The sequence below is a fragment of the Lissotriton helveticus genome, chromosome 7, assembly GCF_964261635.1.
Source record: "Lissotriton helveticus chromosome 7, aLisHel1.1, whole genome shotgun sequence".
NCBI lineage: Eukaryota > Metazoa > Chordata > Amphibia > Caudata > Salamandridae > Lissotriton > Lissotriton helveticus.
In genome coordinates, this window is record NC_136068.1 from 155,689,192 (window position 1) to 155,711,513 (window position 22,322).

Below are 22,322 nucleotides of genomic sequence, written 5' to 3' on the forward strand. Positions count from 1 at the left end.
TCTAGAAACAGTCACGCATTTTCTCAAGACTTTATGAAGGAATTGATTTTATCTCTACCAAGAAATCTAATTTACAGACCACGTGCATATTTCTTTTTAAAGCAATGAATAACTCCCGAAAACATTTTTACCTCTTTCATGAAATGTTCATTCATCATTTTTGCCATCTTTAGTTAATTTGCATACAAGTTATCTGAACCTCAGGCCGGCCTCTAGATAGATTGGTCATTGCTAACTAAGCGTTTTAAGGTTCATTGAGTAGCTTCTAAAACTCTACCTTGTTTCATTTAAGGACTTAAACAAGGTAGAGGTTTAGTAGCTATTCAATTTTTTTCATTGCAAGATGTAAGCATTGGAAGAGTGAAGGAATAGAGGAGAAACAATGTAATCGATTTTTGGTTACACAGAAGGTTTAGAGATAGGTACTTTAAAAATTAGGGTTAGTTATGGGGGCCAGGATTAGGATACAAATTGGGCTCAGTTGCTCGGTAGGCAGTGGTTTAAGATTGGATTTTCAGGCAATAGGTTAAAGGGTGGTTTTAGGGCACATTTTGTCATTAAGAGTATGGTTAAAATATGGTTGGGGTTAAATTGTGCTCAAGGTGCACAGAAGGCACATTTCAGCTGTTTACCAATACACTTTTCATTTGTTTGCAATCGAAATACATGTTAAGCATGATGTTTTGTCATGTCCTTTATAGCTTTAGATTTCTACACACTTCATTTTGCAAGGAACTTTACTGCATACACCTATTAGTCATCTGAAAAGATATGGCATGCCCATATGTGTAAACGGAATGCAACAACTCCAACAATTAGAAAAAGAATCAAATTAATTTAATTTGTGTGTGAAAGACTACCTGCGAGATGGCCCTATTTTAAGTAATCACTCAATCAATTCTACAAGTGCTAGTGCATGGTCTGACCAGGAAATACAAAACGTATTCAGTACTGATTTTAGCAATGAAGAATTAAAAAAGAACTTACTACTGTGCACAATCAATCAACTGATATTCATTAGACCTTTCGTAGCAGGCCTTCACACCTTCGTCTTGCCAAAGTGTTTTTGTGTGTTCATAGAACTCCTGAAAAAGAAAGAAAAATTAGAAGCAATACAAAACAGTGAAGAGAACGAGCCCAAGCTTTCTAGACATGAAGTGTGCGATGTCAAGTTAGTGAAAGCGAGCTCACCATTCAAAATGTAGCCACCATTTTCATTTCACATTAATTTGGTCACTGTTGGCCAGAGTCGTCAATGCAACTAATTACAACATACAATACAATGCTTTCACTAAGAAAAACCATCTAAAATGTTACTGAATAAACCACACAAGAAATTTCCAATTTGGAGACCGGGAGATGTGGTAATACTAATCAGTGCATCAGAAAAATCTACTTGGGATTAGGTAAACATTCTGTCCATAACTAAGTGGATTAAATCTAGAAGAACTGATTGAGTCAATGTGATTTATTTTCACTTTCCCAATTAACATGTCACTGTGCTACTCAATGAAGGTTCACGTTGCCTCTTTAAAACCATTCAAGGTATTGGTTGATTTGAGGGAGAGGGTGTGGGGGGAGGGGACATACTTTCCCCGCTTATCTCCACCGTGTGACCAGACACTGTTTTCTTTCAATCCACCTTTCAGTCACTACTCTAGCTTTTATTCCAAGCCTTTCTCCCCTCTTTGTCCAGTTTTGAAAATCAAACCAGGTCCTTTTGCTAAGCTCAGTACCCAGCTGCTTACCTGCTGTCTCTCGATTTATCTCATACTACAACTATCCAGAAACGGCCCCAGTGTTCACAGGTAAGAATAGTACCGCCTGTCGTCACCTTAAATGAATCCTGGTCAGGTAAACCATCCCAAGAAACAATTACCCTTTCCTTAAAAATCAACCTCGACATTAACTATTTGACGATTATTTATTTATTTTGAAAGTTTTATATACCGCGAACAAGATCTTTGCAGATATCAGAGCGCTTTACATAGAAGGGGGAACATGAGGGAGCATAGTCAAACAGATACATCAGTAATGCTAATAGTACAAATACGTGGGAACATAGAAAATCATGTAAGTAGGTAATACAGGTAAAACAAATGACCAAAGGGGACAACAAGTAGTAAAGATCGGCACAGAGACTTAATTGAGTCCAGAACAATAGTTCAAGTGTATTTAGCCATGAGGATAGCTTTTACACCTCAAATTCTGTCCTAGCTAATATCTCAACATACTAGCCCAATGCATCAACAGCATCACAGCCCCATGAGAAATATTGGACCAATGAGTGTATTTCAGATTTCTCTAAATAGCACTGCAAAGAGCAAGGTGTCAAACTTGTTAACTGCAGATCAGCAGGCAAACTGCTCTGAGACGGACGAAATGACTGTCTACCCATAATCTTGACCTCATGCTCATTCCAATTACCCGGATTAATGAATCCTCCCCATTCATGATGGATTTGCTCATCTCCTAGATTAGACCATCAACATTCATCAACACTAAGGCAATACTTGAGACAGCACCAACCTTGTGATACCTCAAAAGTTGCATTTGTTCTAAACACGCACAATTCGAATCTTACCACACCTTCCAATACTAGGTGTTTATCTCCAATCCCTGGATTCCACACTTATTAGGATAAATATGTTTTACCATCCATCAGGAAACAACCCTACCTTTGACAAACAACGATAGACATTACTTCATTGAATTTCTTATAACATTTTAATGGTGATTTCCACATTCACTGAGGTGCCCCAAACAATTCTCAATTTTCAGCCTTTTTGCAAAAAATGGGATAAATATAAGATATAAAGAAACCTACTTATGAGAATGGCATTGTTACCTGATCTCATCATACTCAAATTAATCAATACAATTAAATAGCAACAACATGTGGATCAGAAACCTTTTCATAGTCTCAAAGTGGGGACATAGTTCTGTGGAGGTGGGGTAAACATAATTTAAACATAGTAACCGTAGGAGTAGGAGTTCATTTTGTCGTGTGATTGAGATTGGAGGCAAGAGAAATGTGACAAACAAGTAATTCGTAGATTAACATAACACATGAAATCTACATTCACATACACCAAATACATATATAAATATACATATTTATAGAAATATATATATTTTCTTTCCAGTTGTAAAATGTTACCTTTCAATGCGGATTTGAACTTTTATGGAGAGAGTATGGCTTTAACGTCTGATGAAAGGGAGTTCCAATACAGAGGGCCTAGAGGGTGGAGTGTTCTAACCTTCCAGTTGGCACACGGTTGCTTAGGATTAACTAGAAGGCTTAAATTGGTGGAACAAGGTTTCAAGTAGGTGTTCATTGTAACAGGATGTCAGAGGTAGTTTAGAGACCGATCATTTATTGTTTTGAAGACAAGTGTCTGGAACGTATACTTGCATGGTTCTTGGTGGTGAAACAGCTGGCTTAATGGCAGTATTTTAGGAGGAGGTATGTCTTCATAAGTTGTATATAGAGTTAAGGGAACCACCGCCACAGTGTAGAGGCATACCGTGACGAGCGCAGCACGCAGAGCCATCGGGCAAAGCCGTGAGGGCAACGGCAGTGTAGCGGGACACGCAGTATTGGACTCCAGCCCCCAGCAGCACCACGGGCGACGCGCCCGTGACGCGGAGGGAGCGCCAGGAGGCGCTGAAAGGGAGACGCCGCCGGGAGCCTCGTGGAACCACCGCCACAGTGTAGAGGCATACCGTGACGAGCGCAGCACGCAGAGCCATCGGGCAAAGCCATGAGGGCAACGGCAGTGTAGCGGGACACGCAGTATTGGACTCCAACCCCCAGCAGCACCAGGGGCGACGCGCCCGTGACGCGGAGGGAGCGCCAGGAGGCGCTGAAAGGGAGACGCCGCCGGGAGCCTCGTGGAACCACCGCCACAGTGTAGAGGCATACCGTGACGAGCGCAGCACGCAGAGCCATCGGGCAAAGCCGTGAGGGCAACGGCAGTGTAGCGGGACACGCAGTATTGGACTCCAGCCCCCAGCAGCACCAGGGGCGACGCGCCCGTGACGCGGAGGGAGCGCCAGGAGGCGCTGAAAGGGAGACGCCGCCGGGAGCCTCGTGGAACCAGCGCCACAGTGTAGAGGCATACCGTGACGAACGCAGAGCCATCGGGCAAAGCCGTGAGGGCAACGGCAGTGTAGCGGGACACGCAGTATTGGACTCCAGCCCCCAGCAGCACCAGGGGCGACGCGCCCGTGACGCGGAGGGAGCGCCAGGAGGCGCTGAAAGGGAGACGCCGCCGGGAGCCTCGTGGAACCACCGCCACAGTGTAGAGGCATACCGTGACGAGCGCAGCACGCAGAGCCATCGGGCAAAGCCGTGAGGGCAACGGCAGTGTAGCGGGACACGCAGTATTGGACTCCAGCCCCCAGCAGCACCAGGGGCGACGCGCCCGTGACGCGGAGGGAGCGCCAGGAGGCGCTGAAAGGGAGACGCCCCCTCTCGCCTCGCGAGTCGCGCGCGGGAAGCGCCCGGGAGAAGCCCGGGACAAGGGCGGGACAGTCTTAGACAGTCCTAGACTGGCCGGGACTGGACTGGGCTACCCCCCTTCATAGCCGCACTCAAGTAAGAATTAAATCAATTGTTTATCTAATATTACGGGTGTCTGCAAAGTGGAGACATATACCTTCTGTGGGTCATATAAATAGAGTTCTCATTTGTTGCCCAAAGAGCATTCAGCTCTAGGCAATTATCCTGTTTGAATGCTCTTGTGATTGTGACGCCAGTTCCCCGAACGGTACTGTGTAGTTGGGGTCTAGGTGCACCACTTGTCCTTGCCCGGGGAAAGTATTTACGAGACTTTCATATGTCAAAAAACATGTCCAAAAAACAGCCTCCACCGAATACCAAGACTATAGAAAATTATATGGTCCAAGTAGTGAGCAAAATCAATGACAAAAGGAGACAGTCACTAGGCTTAAGTCAGTCTCCGGATTTACATCCACTAAGCCCGACTCAGAGTAGCCATCAGTCAAACTCCATAGCTCCGGATGTTTCCACCGACCTGATAGATCTTATGGCCCACTCTAATCCAAATATGGATCAACAGAATACCCTCATACTAGATAACGAAGTAAACTTAGTATCACCAGAGCTAGAAGCCATTTCCGATTCTGAGCATGTGACCTTGGAACACAAACCCGATGATCTTTCATCTCCTGAACAGGAAACCCGACCTGCGAGATGACATAGAAGAGTTCAGGAAAAACGGTCGGGTTTACGATCAGGAAATAGGAGGAAAAAGGCATCACCTATAGGGAAAAACAAGGCAAAACTCACTGAAGAAGGAGAAAACAATATCCTTGAAAAAAGTGATCAGGATAATAGCTATAATGAGGATGATCTGTTGCAGAAAATAGCTGATATCATTGATTCAAAAATTAAAACCATCATCAAGCCGCTAGTTGCAAAGATTGATAAGTTAAATGCGGAACTAAGAAAAATGGGTGCTCTCCAGGCAAAGACTGTGGATGGGGTTGACAATCTATCTACTCTGGTGTCACAAATGGAAAAACCAGTTGAGATCAAGGAGAGGAGTACCATAGAGAAAGAGAATGGCTTGACACTCCCTGTATGTCCAGTCCAAAATGGGACAAATTCTACTAACCAGTCCGTGACAATAGACGGTGCTCCACTGACAATAAGTATTCCGACAGTGACACGTCAGGATCTAGACCCCCTTCAATTCATCGAAGAAGCTTCGCCAGTGGTATTGGTGTTGGCCAATGTGCCTCCGCCAACGGACACTCAAATGGAATCACCAGCATCTTTGTCTAGCAAGGCACTACACTGGTTAACAACTAACATGTATATGGAACCAGGAGGCAAACATCAGCTTGCATGTGAAATTAAGTCCGTGAAAAGGGTTGCTTGGATTGGGAATCGGCCTAAAAGGTTTAAAGGAGATTGTGTCATAGTGACTTTTTGCCACGCAGCCGTTTTACCCAACGTTCTAAATCATATCTTTCCCCCACAAAGAAGAGCCGGGTCTGTTGTTCCCCTCACTTTAAAATTCTTTTACGGGGAGCAACAGAATGTAACATTCCCAAAAACTCCTGGCCCGCAGTGGGAAACTGTGAGAAATAACAGAGGACCAAGGGCTCCTCCTAATGAATGGGGTGTGGTCCTTGGAAATAGATATGAAGGTCTATCAGGGCTAAATACCTGTGATTGACTGGGCAAAAGGAATTTCGATGTTGATTATCTTGCTCCCAATGGAGGACGTTCAGGGGGGGAACTGGAAGCTCAGACAAATTCTGTAACAACTGATCTATTGCTAAACGCGAGCAGTATACAGGGTGTTTTAGGTGTTACATGCAATGATTATCATCCTACTGGTTGTTTTGTTTATACCGATGAAAGTGATTCAAATGTAAATTTATCCCCAAAACTGGTTGTAAATGTGGATAGTGTAGGTGTAAACTATCTCACTCAGAAACAGAGGGCTAGTCTACCTACTAGTATTGAACCTACCAACGACAAGGCCTTTGGCCAATATATTTTAACGTCTTGGAATGTTGCAGGTTTGAGAAGTAAGATACCATCACAGGACTGGCAAACTTTCCTGGATTTAAAGGATGTAATCCTTCTCCAGGAAACTTGGCAATTAGATCCAGATCCTATTGAAGGATATCTACATTTTTATGTCCCGGCTACACCAAGTAAAAAGGGAAGACCTAAAGGTGGTCTAGTGACATGGGTAAAACAAAATAGTTACTACTCAGTGGTTCAATTGGCCACCAATAGCCCCGATATACTGTTGGTCAAGCTACAGCGACCATCCTGTCAGGACCTTTATATTTTCAATGTTTATTCTAGGGGTACACCAGGTGGAAAACCCACGGAGGCGGTTGATTTGCTAGATTCTCTTCTAAAACAACATTGCTTCAATGCAAATGTAATTGTTGGAGGTGATTTTAATTGTTGTTTCGAACCCTTGGATGACCACGATGTGGATCTCATGATAGAAGAGGACTACATCTGGGATATCCCCCAGCTTTCCTTACCACCAATTAAAAAATGGTCTGAGGCTGCACTGCAGCTAAAAATTCTCTGTGTTGAGTCTGGGTTGCGGGCCACCAATGGAAGAGTGGTTTCGGATAAACATGGTGCCACCACCTTTTCCAATGGGAATTCACAAAGTCGTATAGACTATATTTTAATTAACAAACAGAATTGGGCCAGTGTTGTTGATATGTGGATAGAGCCTAGAGTGGAAAGCGACCATGATCCATTAATTCTGACATTTAAATTGTTTGGAGTATTGGAAAAAGACGTTTCGAGGGAAAATGTTCAAATAAATCTCTCAAATGACAACAGACGCATCAGATGGTCAACTTGTGCAGCCAATGAGGAAAGCATAATTGCTATGAGGGACTTAACAACCCAGGCCATTAAAGAAGTAAGGAGCATAACCATTATGGACACTCAGATATCTGAAGTTAGTAGGATCCATGATGAATTTTTTAATAGATTAAAATTTTTCTTTGTTAAAACAGCTACTAAGAAGCAACGTAGGCCAGTAAGAAAGGAAGACCAGTGGTACGATAAAACCTGCAGGGGTGCTTACAAGGCATTGTCTGATGCTGTGAAGACAAAAGATATAAATAAAATAAGGGATGCACGTGTTATGTATAAAAAGGTCCTAACAAGTGCAAAAAGGGACTGGGAGGAAGGCTACTGGAGGGATCTCCTTAAAGCAAGTGAGGAAAGATCTATGACGCCCTTTTGGAACATTGTAAAATGGGGAAGGGGGGCCATAAGAGGAGAACCCATGAATCATGTGTCACCAGAAGCATGGGTATCCCATTATGCGGCCCAGTTCGCTGCTGAGGACACTGTTGGAGAGGAGAGTGTGGCCCCAGTAGATACTGTGGAGAGCCCCCTAATCTTCAGTAAAGCTGATGTCCTAAAAACTCTAAATAATATACCTAAAGCCAGAGCACCGGGCCTAGACTCTGTTCCAGCAGACCTGTTTATGCACGATAAAGACCTATGGGCCACGTACATTCACTTGCTAGTAAATGGTATCGCGAAGGGCTCGCCTATTCCTGAGACCTGGAAGGGGGCCGAGATCATCCCCATCTATAAAAAGGGGGCATGCTCGGATCCAGGCAATTATAGGCCCATTAGCCTGATCGCATGTATACAGAAAGTTCTGGCAAGACTTTTACTCCAGCGAATCCATGGGTGGATAGATGAACAGGACATACTGTCACCCCTGCAGGCAGGCTTTCGTAGCCATACAAGTACCATAGATCAAGTATTTAGATTTGTTTTAATTTACTGGCGTGTAGTTATACTTGGGGGGGGATGCTTTTTGCTGCTTTCGTCGATTTAAAATCGGCTTTTGATCTAGTCCCCCGCCACAAGTTGTGGAATACTCTCCAAAATCAGGGTATTCCCAATGAAATTTTGTCCTTATTAATGAGAATGCATGAAAATAATTTTGCACAAGTGCGATGGAACCAACAGGGCAGTGTCACTGATAAATTCCCTATTGCGAAGGGAGTACGCCAAGGATGCGTGCTCGCTCCAACGCTGTTTTCGCTATACATCAACAGGGTGATCAGATACTTCGAACATCAACCAACAGATGCCCCAAAATTGGCAGGTAGACTGATCCCCCTGTTGATGTTTGCGGACGATACTCTGCTGATATCTAAGACACAACAGGGCCTTCAGAGGGCCATTGGAGTTTTTGAATCATTCTGTGCAGATCATGGTCTTGTAATTAATACAAGTAAAACAAAATTTATGGTTTTGCATAAACGGCGACACATTAGAGGGAAGGTAACTATGGACGGGGTTCAGCTTGAACAGACCCAGGTTTTCAAGTACCTTGGAATTAACTTGTCCTACAATTTAGACTGGAAACAACATACTAATGAGTTAGCGACAAGACATGCTCAATTAACCGGAGCCCTTACTAAGGAATTTTTTACATCTCAGACCAAACCTATCAGACCGGTATTAAAAATTTATAATGCTAAGGTAGGAGCGGCAGTTCTATATGGAGCTGAACTCTGGGGGCCCAGTAATCTTACTAAGCTGATGGTAGCACAGAATAGATTCTTCCGTAACATTACTGGGTTACCAATGTCAACGCCTTTGATACCCTTAAAATATGATCTGGGATTCCATAGCTTTGAGGATATGGCTAGATATAGATCTGTAGCCTACTGGAGAAGGCTCTGGGTAACCCCAGAGCTCTCTCAGTACGCCCAAGGCTTTTTAGAGATTCGAACCCTGGATAAAGGTTGTAAAATAGTTTGGTTAAGAGAAGTAAGAAGTATATATAGGGCGATGGGATTATCCCAATTGTGGGACGATCCTGTAAGCAATGCATTTCCACCAAAAAAGGCACTTCGAGATTTATACTGGAGCATGATTGAGACAAAGTGTTTTAGAAACTGTATTGATCGATCTTTTACTAACTATTTTCTAGAACTTAAGCATGTTCCGACCCTAGAACTGTACTGGGACTGGATAACTGTACCAGGGGACCGGAAAAGGTACCACCAATTGAGGGTGGGGTCTTTACCTTTAAATGCCCTAACTGGCATAAGAGTCAAACCTCAAGGTGCCCTTTCTGTCCTGATCAAAATGAAAATATTGGACATGTGTTATTTGCTTGCCCTGAATAGTGTCCCCAGACGCTCATGGCTAAAACCGATCTGTGCCCAGCTAGGCTTAAGAACTGCAAATGAGGCTGTTAGGGTTTTAAGAACTAATACATCCCAGCCTGTTGTTATAGCCATGTCGAAATTCCTGCACTGGATATGGATTATTCGGTCACGCAAAATGAGTCTGGAGTAATTATGGGAATGACATTGTCTGCTGCTATATAAATCCGCACATATTATACTATAAGTGACTAACTATGTACATTGCACTAGTAACTGATAAATTTGTATTTTGGTATGGATGAATTCGTTTTTTATACCTGTTTTTATAAATGTCTTTTAAAAATAGGCTTAATTTAAGAAAATGTAAAAATGTAAATAGGATGAGTTAGGGTGTTAAGTACTCTACTTTTATTGTATATTTTCAATTTTTATCTTCTGTATGATGAAATAATTCATTGTGGATCCTGTTCTCTTGTGGGACAGTGGGTGGGTATCAAAAACAACCTTTTTTTAACTGTGAAATGCCTTTTATGATTGAAAAATATCGAATAAAGACTATTTTGAATTTGAATTTGAGTTTAGGGAGCAGGTTGCGACCTCGTTGATGGGAGTAAAAAAGTATAGTGGGAGGCCTACCTAAACTTCAGAAGTTCAAGTCAGTTAGTCTTTTGGTGTGTCAAATAGCTTAAGTGTTCATATCTTGCTCAAGTATACTGTGTCTCTCAATGGAAGAGAAAAATTAAAGTACAAATGTGGAATACACCTTCTTTAAATGACACCCAGGGTTTTTAATCTGCAATTCTTAAGGCATCATCAATATATTAATGCAGTCTATAACTGAAGGTCTCCTTTACAGATGTTGTCTGAATATTAGCAAAGACCCAGGGCTAAACCCCCTTCCATCAAAAAACAGCCCCCATTCCAGTTAAATCCTGCCTTGACTTACTACAACTAACTATCAGAGAGTGGACTAAGTAGCCTGGATTAATACTTGACTACGGGCCTGATTTAGAGTTTGCCGGACGGTTTACTCCATCACAAACGTGACGGATATCCAGTCCACCGCATTGCAAGTGCCATTGAACCAGGATTTGGATGGTTTGCTTTTTTGAAGTTTTAGTTTGGCTGAGGCGATTTGGTCAAGGACCTTAACGATGGATTTGTTATAATGTTCAGTAAGGTCACTAGTACTATGGGAGAGAGGAGTATGTTGTAGGTGAGCTTTTATTTTAGTCTCCAGCTTACCTGGGGGATAAGGTGAAGATTTCTAGTCATTTTTATTTGTTTAGTTGTATTAGAGGAGGGGAGGGGGCAAAGCTGTTTATCGTGAAGAGGATGAGGTGGTGGTCGGAACAGCCAATGAGGATAATGTGGGCAAGAACAGCCAGGTCCTTGCTGGTGATAACAGCATCAAGGGTGGCACCTTTTGCGTGTGTTGGAGATTTGCTAAGTTGCTTCAAGTTGCTGATATCGAGTAGGTCATTAATTAGGTTGATCAAGGGGTTGTCAATTTTGGTCTAGTGGAGGTTGAAGTCCCCAAGGAAGAGGTTACTAGAGTTGGTAATCGCTGATTGTACAAGAAGATCAGACAATTCTTCGACAAAGGAGAGAGGGTCACCAGGGGGATGGTAAATATTATGAAGGACAATGGGGGGGGGGGGCATGAACAGTCAGTTCAGCACCAAGATATTCAAAGTAGCAAGGTCAGGGTGCAGGGCAGATGTGAGTTGGAATTAGTCTTGATAAATTATATGGCGAGGCCCCCACCAATTTTAATAAGCCTGTCTCTTCTTAGGATGGAGTAACCAGGGGGAGAGAGCAGATCAAGGATAAATACGGAGTGGTCATGGAGCCATGTTTCCGTTAAAAAGGTGATGTCAATGCTTTCACTGAGGATGGTCTTTGGGGTCATTCATTTTTGTGGGGGAACAGGAGTGGATAGTGGTGATTTGTTGCGGAGGTCAGGGCGATGTAGGGGAGGACAGGTCCTACTTGTTCCTAGGATCACAGGGATAGAAGAATGTGGTGGGAGAGAATTTGTGGTCGGGGTGGTGAAGGGGTAGTTTTTATTGAGGCCAGGAAGAACGGGGGGAGATGGTTCGGGAAGTGGGGTGGTATGGGTAGGCATTTACTGCATGGCGGCTTGGGTGAGGAGTTGTCGTTAGGGGAAGTAGTCACTTGGATGTGGGGTGCAGGGTTCGTAGGAATGATGTCCAGGGGATAGGTGTGACTGGAAGGGTTCTTTATGGAGAGGGAGTTTAAATCGTTTTTGAGGGAGGAGAGTTCTAAAATGAGGGTTGAGAGGTGGAGCTCTATATTTAGGAGAGACTGGGTAAGAAGAGTGAAGGGGAAGGAAGATAGGAGATCATCATGGGGGGAGAAAATGGTCCCAGTTTGTTAGGAGTGGTGGATTGGGGTGTGTGATCGGTGATAAACCAGGTGAAGGGGCGAGAGGGGTGTTAAGGTTGCAAGGAGGCAGTGGTGTTAGAGGGTATGAGAGGGCAATCCCAGGAGTCAATTGATAGTAATGAGAGGTGGTGTGGGGGGTGCTGTTAGCTAGATAATGGGTGGGATGGGTAACGGGAGAAGAGGTTGGAGTTATTAATGGAGCTGTTGGCGGGTCAAGGGGATGAGTTAGATGGTGAGGGGGAGTATTAAGGTGACAGTGGGCGATGTAGTAAGGTTGCTAGGAGAGATGGAGATTGGAGTAATTTGTGCAGCTGTCAGGTAATCAGGGGGCGGGGTGCAGGACGAGGGGGGTTTTGGCAGGCCGAGGGGGTTGTAGGAAAAACAGTGGGGGAGGGGGCTATGCTGATGCGGTCATTTGAAAATATATCTGCGAGACGGGAGTTTCATTGTCGATTAGTGTGTCCGGGAACAGCTGGGTTGGAGTCAGGGGGCAAGGAGGTCTCTTGCGTTGGGGGGGGGTGGAGGGGGGAGGTTAGCAGACAGGAAAGGTGGTAGGTTTTGAAATAATAAGCTGAAAAGGTGTTCAAAAATGGTAAGGTGGTTTTCGGATACTTTAATGAGGATGAACAATTGTTACTTACCTGTAAACAGGGGGTTCTCCAGTATTGGTGTCTTTCATAGATTCACATGCTTGAATATTCCCAGTCGTCGGAGTGGGAGTCCCACAGTAAATAAAATAGCAATAATATACTAAATATATATATAAACATATATATATATAATCCGAAGAAAAAACCTGAAATATGTATTAGAAAAGGCATAAACTGCCTACCCAAAATTCTACATAGGAATGCATGGGGAAGGAAAAGACCATATGCAGCCTATCCTTGTCATTATGTTGGTCCAAACTGCAGCCAATCAGGCGACAGCAGCCCTCTAGAACCTTCTCCTCAGAGCTCAGCACCTCAGATTTTCGTAGCACAAGTGTGACCAAAGAGTCTATGAGTAGAAGAGAGCCTCTGAGGGGAGGAGGGAGGGTCGCATGTGAATCTATGAAAGACACCAATACTGGAGAACCACCTGTTTACAGGTAAGTAACAATTGTTCTTCTCCAGTATGGAGGTGTCTTTCATAGATTCACATGCTTGAATATAGAATAGATAGCAGTCAGTACCAAGGAAAGTTTCCATAGTCACAATGCATAACAAAAGACTGAAAATGTAGGTGTATGGAGCACATTGATATATATATATATATATATATATATATATATATATATCAATCAAACAGTCAATAAGCATTTGGAAACTAATAGGAGGAGGGTAGAACAGAGGCTCACCTTATTGAAAAAGATTACGAAGCACAGCTTGTCCTACTGTGGAATCCCCTTCATTCATGGCACCCAGACAGTAGTGTTTCGTGAACGTGTGCCTGCTGGACCACGTGGCTGCTCTGTAAATCTGATGCAGCAGGACACCGGCAAAAAGTGCAGTAGAGGAAGCCATGGACCTGGTGGAATGGGGCCTTACTGAAGACTGCAAAGGTTTGCCTGCTTTTTGATGGCAGAAAGCAATAGCCGAAGACACCAAGCGGGCTATTGTAGGTTTGGTGACTGGACGTCCCTTGTGAAAGCAGCCATAGGCTACGAAGAGTTGGTCAGATTTGCGGAACTGGGACGTTCTGCTGATGTAGAACTTCAAGCACCGCTTAATGTCTAAGGAATGCAAGCGTTGTTCCGCAGGAGACTGCGGGTTAGCAAAAAAAGTCTTCAGAATAACAGGTTCATTGATGTGGAAATCTGAAGGTACTTTAGGAAGAAAAGTAGGGTTAGTGCGTAGCAGCACACAATCCGGCTGAAACTGAAGAAATGGTGGTTTGATCGTGAATGCATGAATGTCACTCACTCGACGCGAAGACGTCAATGCAAGAAGAGCAACCTTCCAGGTGATGTACTTGAGGTCATGAGGAAAATTATATTTTGCCTTGTTCTATGTCCCTACGTGTTCCCCATCCTATGTTATATGTACATGATCGATATGCATATGTATCCCCCTATGATCGATTAAAGACGCAATTACAGTTGTGTCCAACTCTAGTATGCCAGTATCCAGTTCTCGTGAAAGCAACGAGTATTAGGCCTATGTTACCACGATTTACAGTGTACACGTTAATTCATTGAATTGTCCCCGTTTCTAGGCCTCAAAAGGGCCCGGACGCCAGATTCAAGCTCCAGTCTCCTGAACCCTCTCCGAGGAGCGATACAGCCCCCACCTGCATCCCTGACCCTTCACTTACTTCCTGCCGCGCGGTGCCCGGCCCGGCCTGGCTCTGCCTGCCTGTCTGCCAAGAGTATGTTATGCTTCTAGTTATCAGTCCAGCCTCTCGTCTTTGCATTCCTAAGCTACTGAACCGCATCAACAGTTTCAGCTATGGTCTAGTCTTTCTGTCTCCATGCAGGAGAAATACTGTATTAATATTCCTAGCTCACGCAATACATGTAGAATAGATGCATGCACCAGTCTTAGTGTCAAGTAGCCTTTGCCCTGATAGCTTTTAGATTCTATCAACATGTACTCCAAACACCAGATACCAGATATGCTATAGGTACATGTCGTCCTGACACCGCAGACTTTAGTCTCCTCTTCTAGTGTAGAAGTCATAGCCCCCAGTTCTCCCTGGAACACGTCATTGCCCGTTTGCGTGCACCACTAGGTTAAAGGTCCCAGCTGCTCAGGTAGCCCCCTCCATGTTTCCACCCCAGTTATGACACTTCTGTGACGTCTACATCACATGTCTATGTATACGCCCTGTACACGCCTTCTTGTTACACCCATTTATGCTTATCTTTCGCGACTGCTACGAGTTACGCCTACGGCTACGCCTATTGTATGCAATGTAATGTAATGTATTATACTATATATATGCTGCACTGTCGATGAGGCATTGCAGCTGCCATTCATTCTATTTCCGTGCAGGCTATCCCGTTCCTGTCCCTTCCCTTATGCCTGATTAAAGCCTGTTAGACTCAGATACCTCGAATCCTGTCTCTTATTTATTGAGCTATCTGTTTTATTCAATGTATTCAAAAATAGTACCGGTAATTAATTATTTATTTACCACATAATGGCGCCCGAATAGGGACTTGCCCTTTCCCCACGCGCCGGCGAAGCCACGCAGGCCCCCTGACCCTCTGCAGCCGTGACGGAACCATACCGTGCACGTGCAGATATTTCTGCTTCAAGTATCCCTCAGGCCCACGGAGGAGACGGAGACTGCGGTCCAGCATCCAGACGAGGCGGTGAGGAATGCGGCGAGTCCCGACCAGAGCCCAAGCCGAGAGTACAAGGTCTGAGGTATCCGGAGGCCCACCTGTAACTGAAGTCCGAAGTTCGTAGTCCGACGTCGTAGCAGTCCAGTCCAGTCCGAGGCCTTCTGTTCTTGCTGCCCGGTGAGTACCGTTGCTGGGGTAGTATCTAGACAGGGTCAATTAATTTGTCTCTGGTCCGATGGGTTTGGGTACACAGATCCAGTCCGAAGTATTCACTTAGGTGGATACGGGTCCTGACGTGTCTCTTTATGGGACCGGTATGTTCTGTACTGTTTTAGCAGTGTATCCAGTAATTCTAGTAAGTCTGTTCTCGAGAAGTCCGAGTATTATGTTTTAAATGTACCAGGTAATATTCTGTTCGAACTGTTATTAATGTTATTTAATGTGTTTTCAATGTCGTGGTATGAGTGATTTGTTTTGCTATTCATTACTGTGTTTATCGTGTATTGTATTGTGTTTGGATTCAAGTCTAGAATGCCTCTGTTTTCCAAGTTACGTCAGATAGGAACCCGGAAAGGGTTACTCGAAGAATCAGTTCCTGTCCCGCCTAGGGACAGTCCAGGACATTTTATGTATCATAAGCATGGCTTAAGTGCATATTGTATTTAGATTTATGGGTCGACTATACCAAGGATCTAGAAGAGAAATATAGATGGCCTGTATCAGGTACATGGGATGCCGAGTGCATCATGCGAGTAGAAGAGGCATTATGGAAAAAGAAAGCCCGACAGTCCCAGAAAGATGCCATCGAGTTATGGCGCAAAGAATCTCATAGAAGAACCGAAAAAGAAATCAGAAAAACAGAATTAAGTAGGGAATCCGCAGAAAAAGCCCAAGAAAGGGAACTTCTAGAAGAAGGTGAACGAGTTAGAGAAGAACAGTCAGACAGACAGAGAAATGCTCTTATAAGGGGCATGTATCCTCTTCTTGCCGAGGGCTTGCCGAAGGCAACCCCGGAAGCATCCAGTAATTTTCCGCCACCATTAGTCCCGACTAAGCTACGTCATAAACCGACCGCAGCTGAAATTTTTCTTTCGTCCTATTTGGACGATACAGTCCCAGAATATGCAAATCATATTCCGCCTGTTCAACCTCAGCACCCTGTTAATAATGTAATCCCTGTTCCTCCAGCCACTGGTCCCGGGGACCAAGTTAATGTACCCCCGGCCCAGCCTACAGTAAATGCACCCGTTTTACCAGTCACGTTACCAGCACCCGCACGTCCGGTATTACCTGACGACTCTAGCCCAGGAGGGGCGGCGGGAGGCGCTCCTACCACCCCGCCTCAAACGAAACGAATGACGCTGAGAGAAGCAGCGTTACAACGTACACCGAAAGTCTCTACGTACGCAGCCCTCAAGAAATACCTTACTGATTGCATATATGATTCAGTACCAGGTGAAGATTACATGATACTGTATTCAGTACGTTTACGACGAGTTACCACCTTCTTGGTTACTCTGCCAGACATGAAGGACCATCTAGATAGAATATATCGTTTTATCCGTACAGGGGAGGATCCAGAAAGTATTCACGAAGCTATGGCACACAGAAAAGTCGAGACTCAACATCTGATTTTACAGTTTTTGATTAACTGTTTAATAAGAGAACAAGACTATCCTGAGAAAGATAAAGATAAGATGAAAGTCCTGACAAAGTGGAGTGATAATATAGCCGAGGGAAAACACAAGACACAGAATTGTATAGACGCTATGTACAGGAAAATCCGTAAGGAAATTCTAGACATACACGAAAAAGAGAAAGCAAGGAAAATAGCCGAGAAAGAGAATGACTCTTCAAGTGAAGAGGTAGACAACGAGAATCCCGACAGAATAGCGTATGTAGGTAGAACTAGACTTTCCGACAGACATTCACGTCCAGATTACAAGAAAAGTTTTCCTCCTCCAGTGCCAGAACAATGTTCTCTTGAGCAAGTATTCCAAGCTACCAATAAAATTCTGAAATCACGAATAGGTTATAGTGAACTTAATACCATGCATGAACAAGAACTAGCCCGATCAGCAGTCCGATGGACTAGTGATTTTACCACGTTTCCAGATGAAATCGTGGCACAAATGTTCCTGAAACTGCCCCCAGCCGAGCAGCGTCTGGTGGGTATGTATATGATCCAGCACCTCATCACACTGTATGAGGTTCAGCATTCTGATCCAGGTCCTTTACATGATGTATTGAACGAGTTACTCCAGTACAGATGGAAAGGTCTAGGTACCGATTTAATTAGTGTCATTCTAGAACAGCGCCACAAATACAGTACGTTCCTGACTCCGCATTTTGTTCCCGTTCCACCCCCAGTAAGGAAGTCATTCTACATAGACAGACAGAATCCGTTACGAGAAGTACATCCAGTTAGGACAACGGGGGGTGCTCTAGAACGAGTATTTGTTTACACCCCCATCACGAAAATAGAACTCAGAGATGAAGAAGTTAATTCCCTGTCATGATAAAGATCCAGCAGGGTTTCACCGTGAACTAAAAGACATGCTCCGTATGGGAGAATACACGTATCCTGATATCATTAAAATGTTAAAGGTCTTGTTGCCTGCGGGCATATATGAAAAACTTAAAGAAAAAGAATGGGAGGTGGGAGAGAATAAGATAGATTGGTCCGCATTAGAAGCCGAAGATAATACACGAGTACCAGGTACCGGTCTTGGGGATAAAGCTAAAGTTTTGCCCGAACTGTTAATACAAGTCTTGCCAAGATTACTAGCCACGAAAAAGGAAGACTGGGATGCTATCTCAGCCTGTAAACAGAAACAAGATGAAGATACTAGTGACTTTTATTCTAGATTCGAGAAATGTTTCATTATTAATAGTGGTCTGAAAACAAGTAGTGAATCGTACCCTCATCTTTTTGTTACCAAACTAGTCGAGAATTCAAGTCCACAAGTTAAAAATCGAGTACTGAAAGTCGAGAGTTCTTGGCAAGCTAATACTCCGTCACAGATGCTCCAGATGCTCCAGTATCACCAGAACAGAATCAGGGAAGAGCAGGAACATGAAAGAAGACGTATGAAAGACACGAAAATGAAAGTACTAGTTGCACAATCTGTTCCGCAAGACAGTCAGAAGAGGGGTCCGAATCAAGCCAGTCATCCTACTGCTCCCGTTAAAGGGACATGCAATTATTGTAAACAACAAGGTCATTTTATAAACGAATGTGCAGTTCTGAAACACAACATAGCTACTGGTAAGACCAAAGAGAGACCGCGTCCGCCTAGACAAGAACAAGTTTTACAGACTTCCCAGCCACCGCAGAACGCACAACAGACAGTTACAGTACCGCAGCCTATCGCTGCAACACAGCATGTTACACAGCAGATGTACCAGTATGCACAGACAGAGTATCCAGATTATCAGCCGTATTCATGAAACAGCCTAGAGAGGGAGGTTGGCTTGCCTCTCATCGAGATTCCTGTAGATCAAGAGGGTCCCTATGTACACAGTCAAGTATTAGGGAAAGACAGAAAGTTTCTGATTGATACAGGGGCAAGTAGGACTACCATCAGTCATGACGAGGTTCCAGGGGCTCCGCTCTCAGGCTCAAGAAATGTTTCCCTTGGATTTTCAGGAAAGCCTATTGTTAATGAAATATCGAAACCAGTTACTCTAGAAGTCGGTCCACTGTCCCGAACTACTGATTTGTTACTCACGAAGTCATGTCCAGAAAATTTGTTAGGCATTAAGACACTGAAAGAATTAGGTGCCATAATTTGTTGCTCCCCAGAGGGAGTAAGACTGTTCTTGCGAGATTTTAAAGGTCATTATGTATTACGTGATTTTGATCCAAGATTATTGAATGTACCACAGCATTTATGGGCGCAAGGTCCAACTGATGTAGGTTGTATGCACATTACACCCTATCGTGTCACTCTGAAACAAGGTGTTGTATTACCACGAATCAGACAGTACAAATTGCCACCTGAGGCTGTAGCAGCCTTATCCAAAATTATTGACGAGCTTATTGTTCAAGGAGTGGTTGTAGAAACTGACTCCAATGTATGTAATTCTCCTATCATTCCGATTCTGAAACGTACGGATCCAAATGCACCCCCAGTGTATCGATTAGTGATTGACCTTCGAGAACTTAATAAATGTATCATACCACAGTACCCAGTAGTCCCAGATATTTCTTCCCTATTGACTGCCATTGATTCTGAAGCCACGTTCTTTACTGTAATTGATCTCAAGAACGCATTCTTTAGTGTCCCCATTCATCCAGACAGCCAGTTTCTTTTCGGATTCTGTTTAAATGGAAGAAGCTATAAATTCACACGAGCTCCTCAAGGTTTCACAGAAAGTCCTAGTATTTACAGTCAAGCACTTAAGACAACTAGACAATATTCACATGCCAACTGACACTGCCCTGCTCCAGTATGTCGATGACCTACTGATCACAGCCCGTTCTGAACGTGACTGCGAACGTGCGTCACTGACAGTCTTGTATTTTCTGGCCGAGATGGGGCACAAGGTGTCCCCTTCCAAATTGCAATTCTGTGTCCAGCAAGTGGTATACTTGGGACACTTACTGTCCAAGAGGGGTAGGCAGTTGACACCTGACCGTATCCAGTTAATAGCGCATCTTCCACAGCCCAAGACTCAGAAGGAGGTACGAGCTTTTATCGGCCTCACTTCTTACTGTAGACAATGGATTCCTCAGTACGCATATCTAGCCAAACCACTGATACAGTTAACGACACAGGAGGCAGCCGTATCGACTGTCCTCCCTTGGACCCAGGAACATACACTTGTTTTTAATGAGTTAAAGAAAACTTTATGTAATGCACCTGTTCTAGCAACACCAAACTACAGTAAGCCTTTTACACTTTTTGTTACTGAACGTGATGGTACTGCATTATCTGTTCTCACACAAGATCAAGCAGGACAATACAAGCCCTGTGCTTATTTTTCTAGCACATTAGATCCAGTAGCCCAGGCTCTGCCTGCGTGCCTCAAGTCAGTTGCAGCCACAGCTCTAGCTATCAGACAGAGTGATTCCATAGTGTTAGGACATTCCCTGACAGTACAAGTTCCACACTCCGTGGAAGTTCTTTTAAACCGAACACAGACCCAGCACTTGACAATTGCACGTTTAACAGGTTATGAACTGACACTGTTTCAGCCACACATAGAAATCAGACGCTGCAACGTTTTAAATCCAGCTACACTGTTACCGTCAGTTACTTCAAATACTGCCACACATGACTGTGTGGAAATTGTTAACACCATGACAAAGCCAAGACAAGACTTGACAGATATTGCATTACCAGATCCCGACCTGACACTTTATGTGGATGGTTATGTATGAGAACAAGTACAGGAGAACTAGTAGCCGCGTATGCAGTGACTACTGACACCGAAGTTATAGAAACACATTGTATTGACACCCTGTCTGCTCAAGCAGCAGAGCTCATCGCTCTGACCCAAGCCTGTATACGTGCCAAGAACCTGAAAGTTAACATATACACAGATTCACGTTACGCATTCGGAGTCGTACACGACTTTGGAGTGCTCTGGCAGGAACGAGGTTTCATGACTTCTCATGGAACCAAGATTCAGCATGGTCTCCTCATTCAAGCTCTGTTAAATGCAATACATTTACCGACAGCTATCGCCATTATGAAGTGCAAAGCACATACGAAAGTTACTGATATCATTTCCCAGGGTAACGACCTGGCAGATCGTACAGCCAAGCTTACAGCTCAGACTCCAGACATTCCAGTTAACAAGACACCGACACACATTCCAGATCAGACTACTTGTATGACAGTTAAGGATCCTACACAAGATGTACTAGATATCCAGTCACATGCCACTCCAGATGAAATCAAGAAATGGTCCGAACAAGGAGGGGTCCAGACAGATCAGGGATGGTTGACGAAGGGAAAAGCCACATGGTTTCTCCCCGACTCAATGGTTCAAGTCATTATTAATACCGCACATAGTCCAGTACACCTAGGAGAAAAGGCCATGTTAGACAGTATCCAGAACATTTGGTTCAACAAGCATTTACGAGCAGCAGCCAAGCAGAAAGTACGTACCTGTATGATATGTTGTCAGTTCAATCCAGGTAAAAGTGTCCCGGTGGAACAAGGTGGATTCCATCCTCCCGACCACCCTTTTGAAGTCCTCCAGATGGATTATATCCAGATGGAGCGATGTCGAGGTTTCAAGTATGTCCTCGTAGTTGTATGTGCTTTGTCCAGATGGACAGAAGCATATCCAGTTCCAGATTACACTGCCACGGCCACTGCCAGGCAGTTGGTTCGTGAGTTTTTCCCCCGCTATGGTTTGCCAAGGGTCGTGTATTCAGACAACGGCCAGCCATTCTCCTCTGAACTCATGAAACAAGTATCCCTTCTGTTAGGGTACCAGTGGAAGTTCCACTGTGTACGGCACCCCGAAGCAGCTGGTCTAGTTGAGAGACATAATCAGACACTGAAAATCCGCATTGCAAAAGTATGCGCAGAGAAAGGCGTAGATTGGTTGGTAGCACTGCCAGTTGCCCTTTTTTATATGAGAATGGTTGCACACTCCAGATCAGGTCTGTCCCCGTACGAGGTCGTATTCGGCCGTCATCCAAATATGTGGGGTACACCTATGCCCCGAAAGATTACAGACGTTTCTAGTAATATGCTGACAGATTACCTAGCTTCCTTGATGTCTGCCCTACACTCTTGTCGTTCACAGGTCGCCGCTGTTTTTCCAGACAACACAGAAGTGAAACCGCACGAAGTCATACCAGGCGACTTCGTCCTCGTGAGAAACTTCGATCGTTCAAGTCCGCTGGAGCCCCGCTGGAAGGAGCCCAAGTTGGTGTTATTAACAACAAGGACCGCAGTCAAGCTCGAAGGACGCAAGGGCTGGGTGCATACCAGCCACATCAAGAAATTCCATGGAT

The 22,322-nt window shown here is 44.2% G+C and overlaps 1 protein-coding gene across 5 annotated transcripts in view; it reads right to left on the reverse strand.

Annotated features, from left to right (window-relative positions):
* GNAS (GNAS complex locus) overlaps nucleotides 1-22,322 on the reverse strand; it is a 949,043-nt gene that overhangs the window by 237,421 nt on the left and 689,300 nt on the right. For all 5 annotated transcript variants that reach the window (XM_078651839.1, XM_078651837.1, XM_078651836.1 and 2 more), the window contains one exon: nucleotides 988-1,085. In XM_078651839.1, coding sequence (XP_078507965.1) covers nucleotides 988-1,085 — 98 coding nt within the window. The remainder of the gene's footprint in view (nucleotides 1-987; nucleotides 1,086-22,322) is intronic.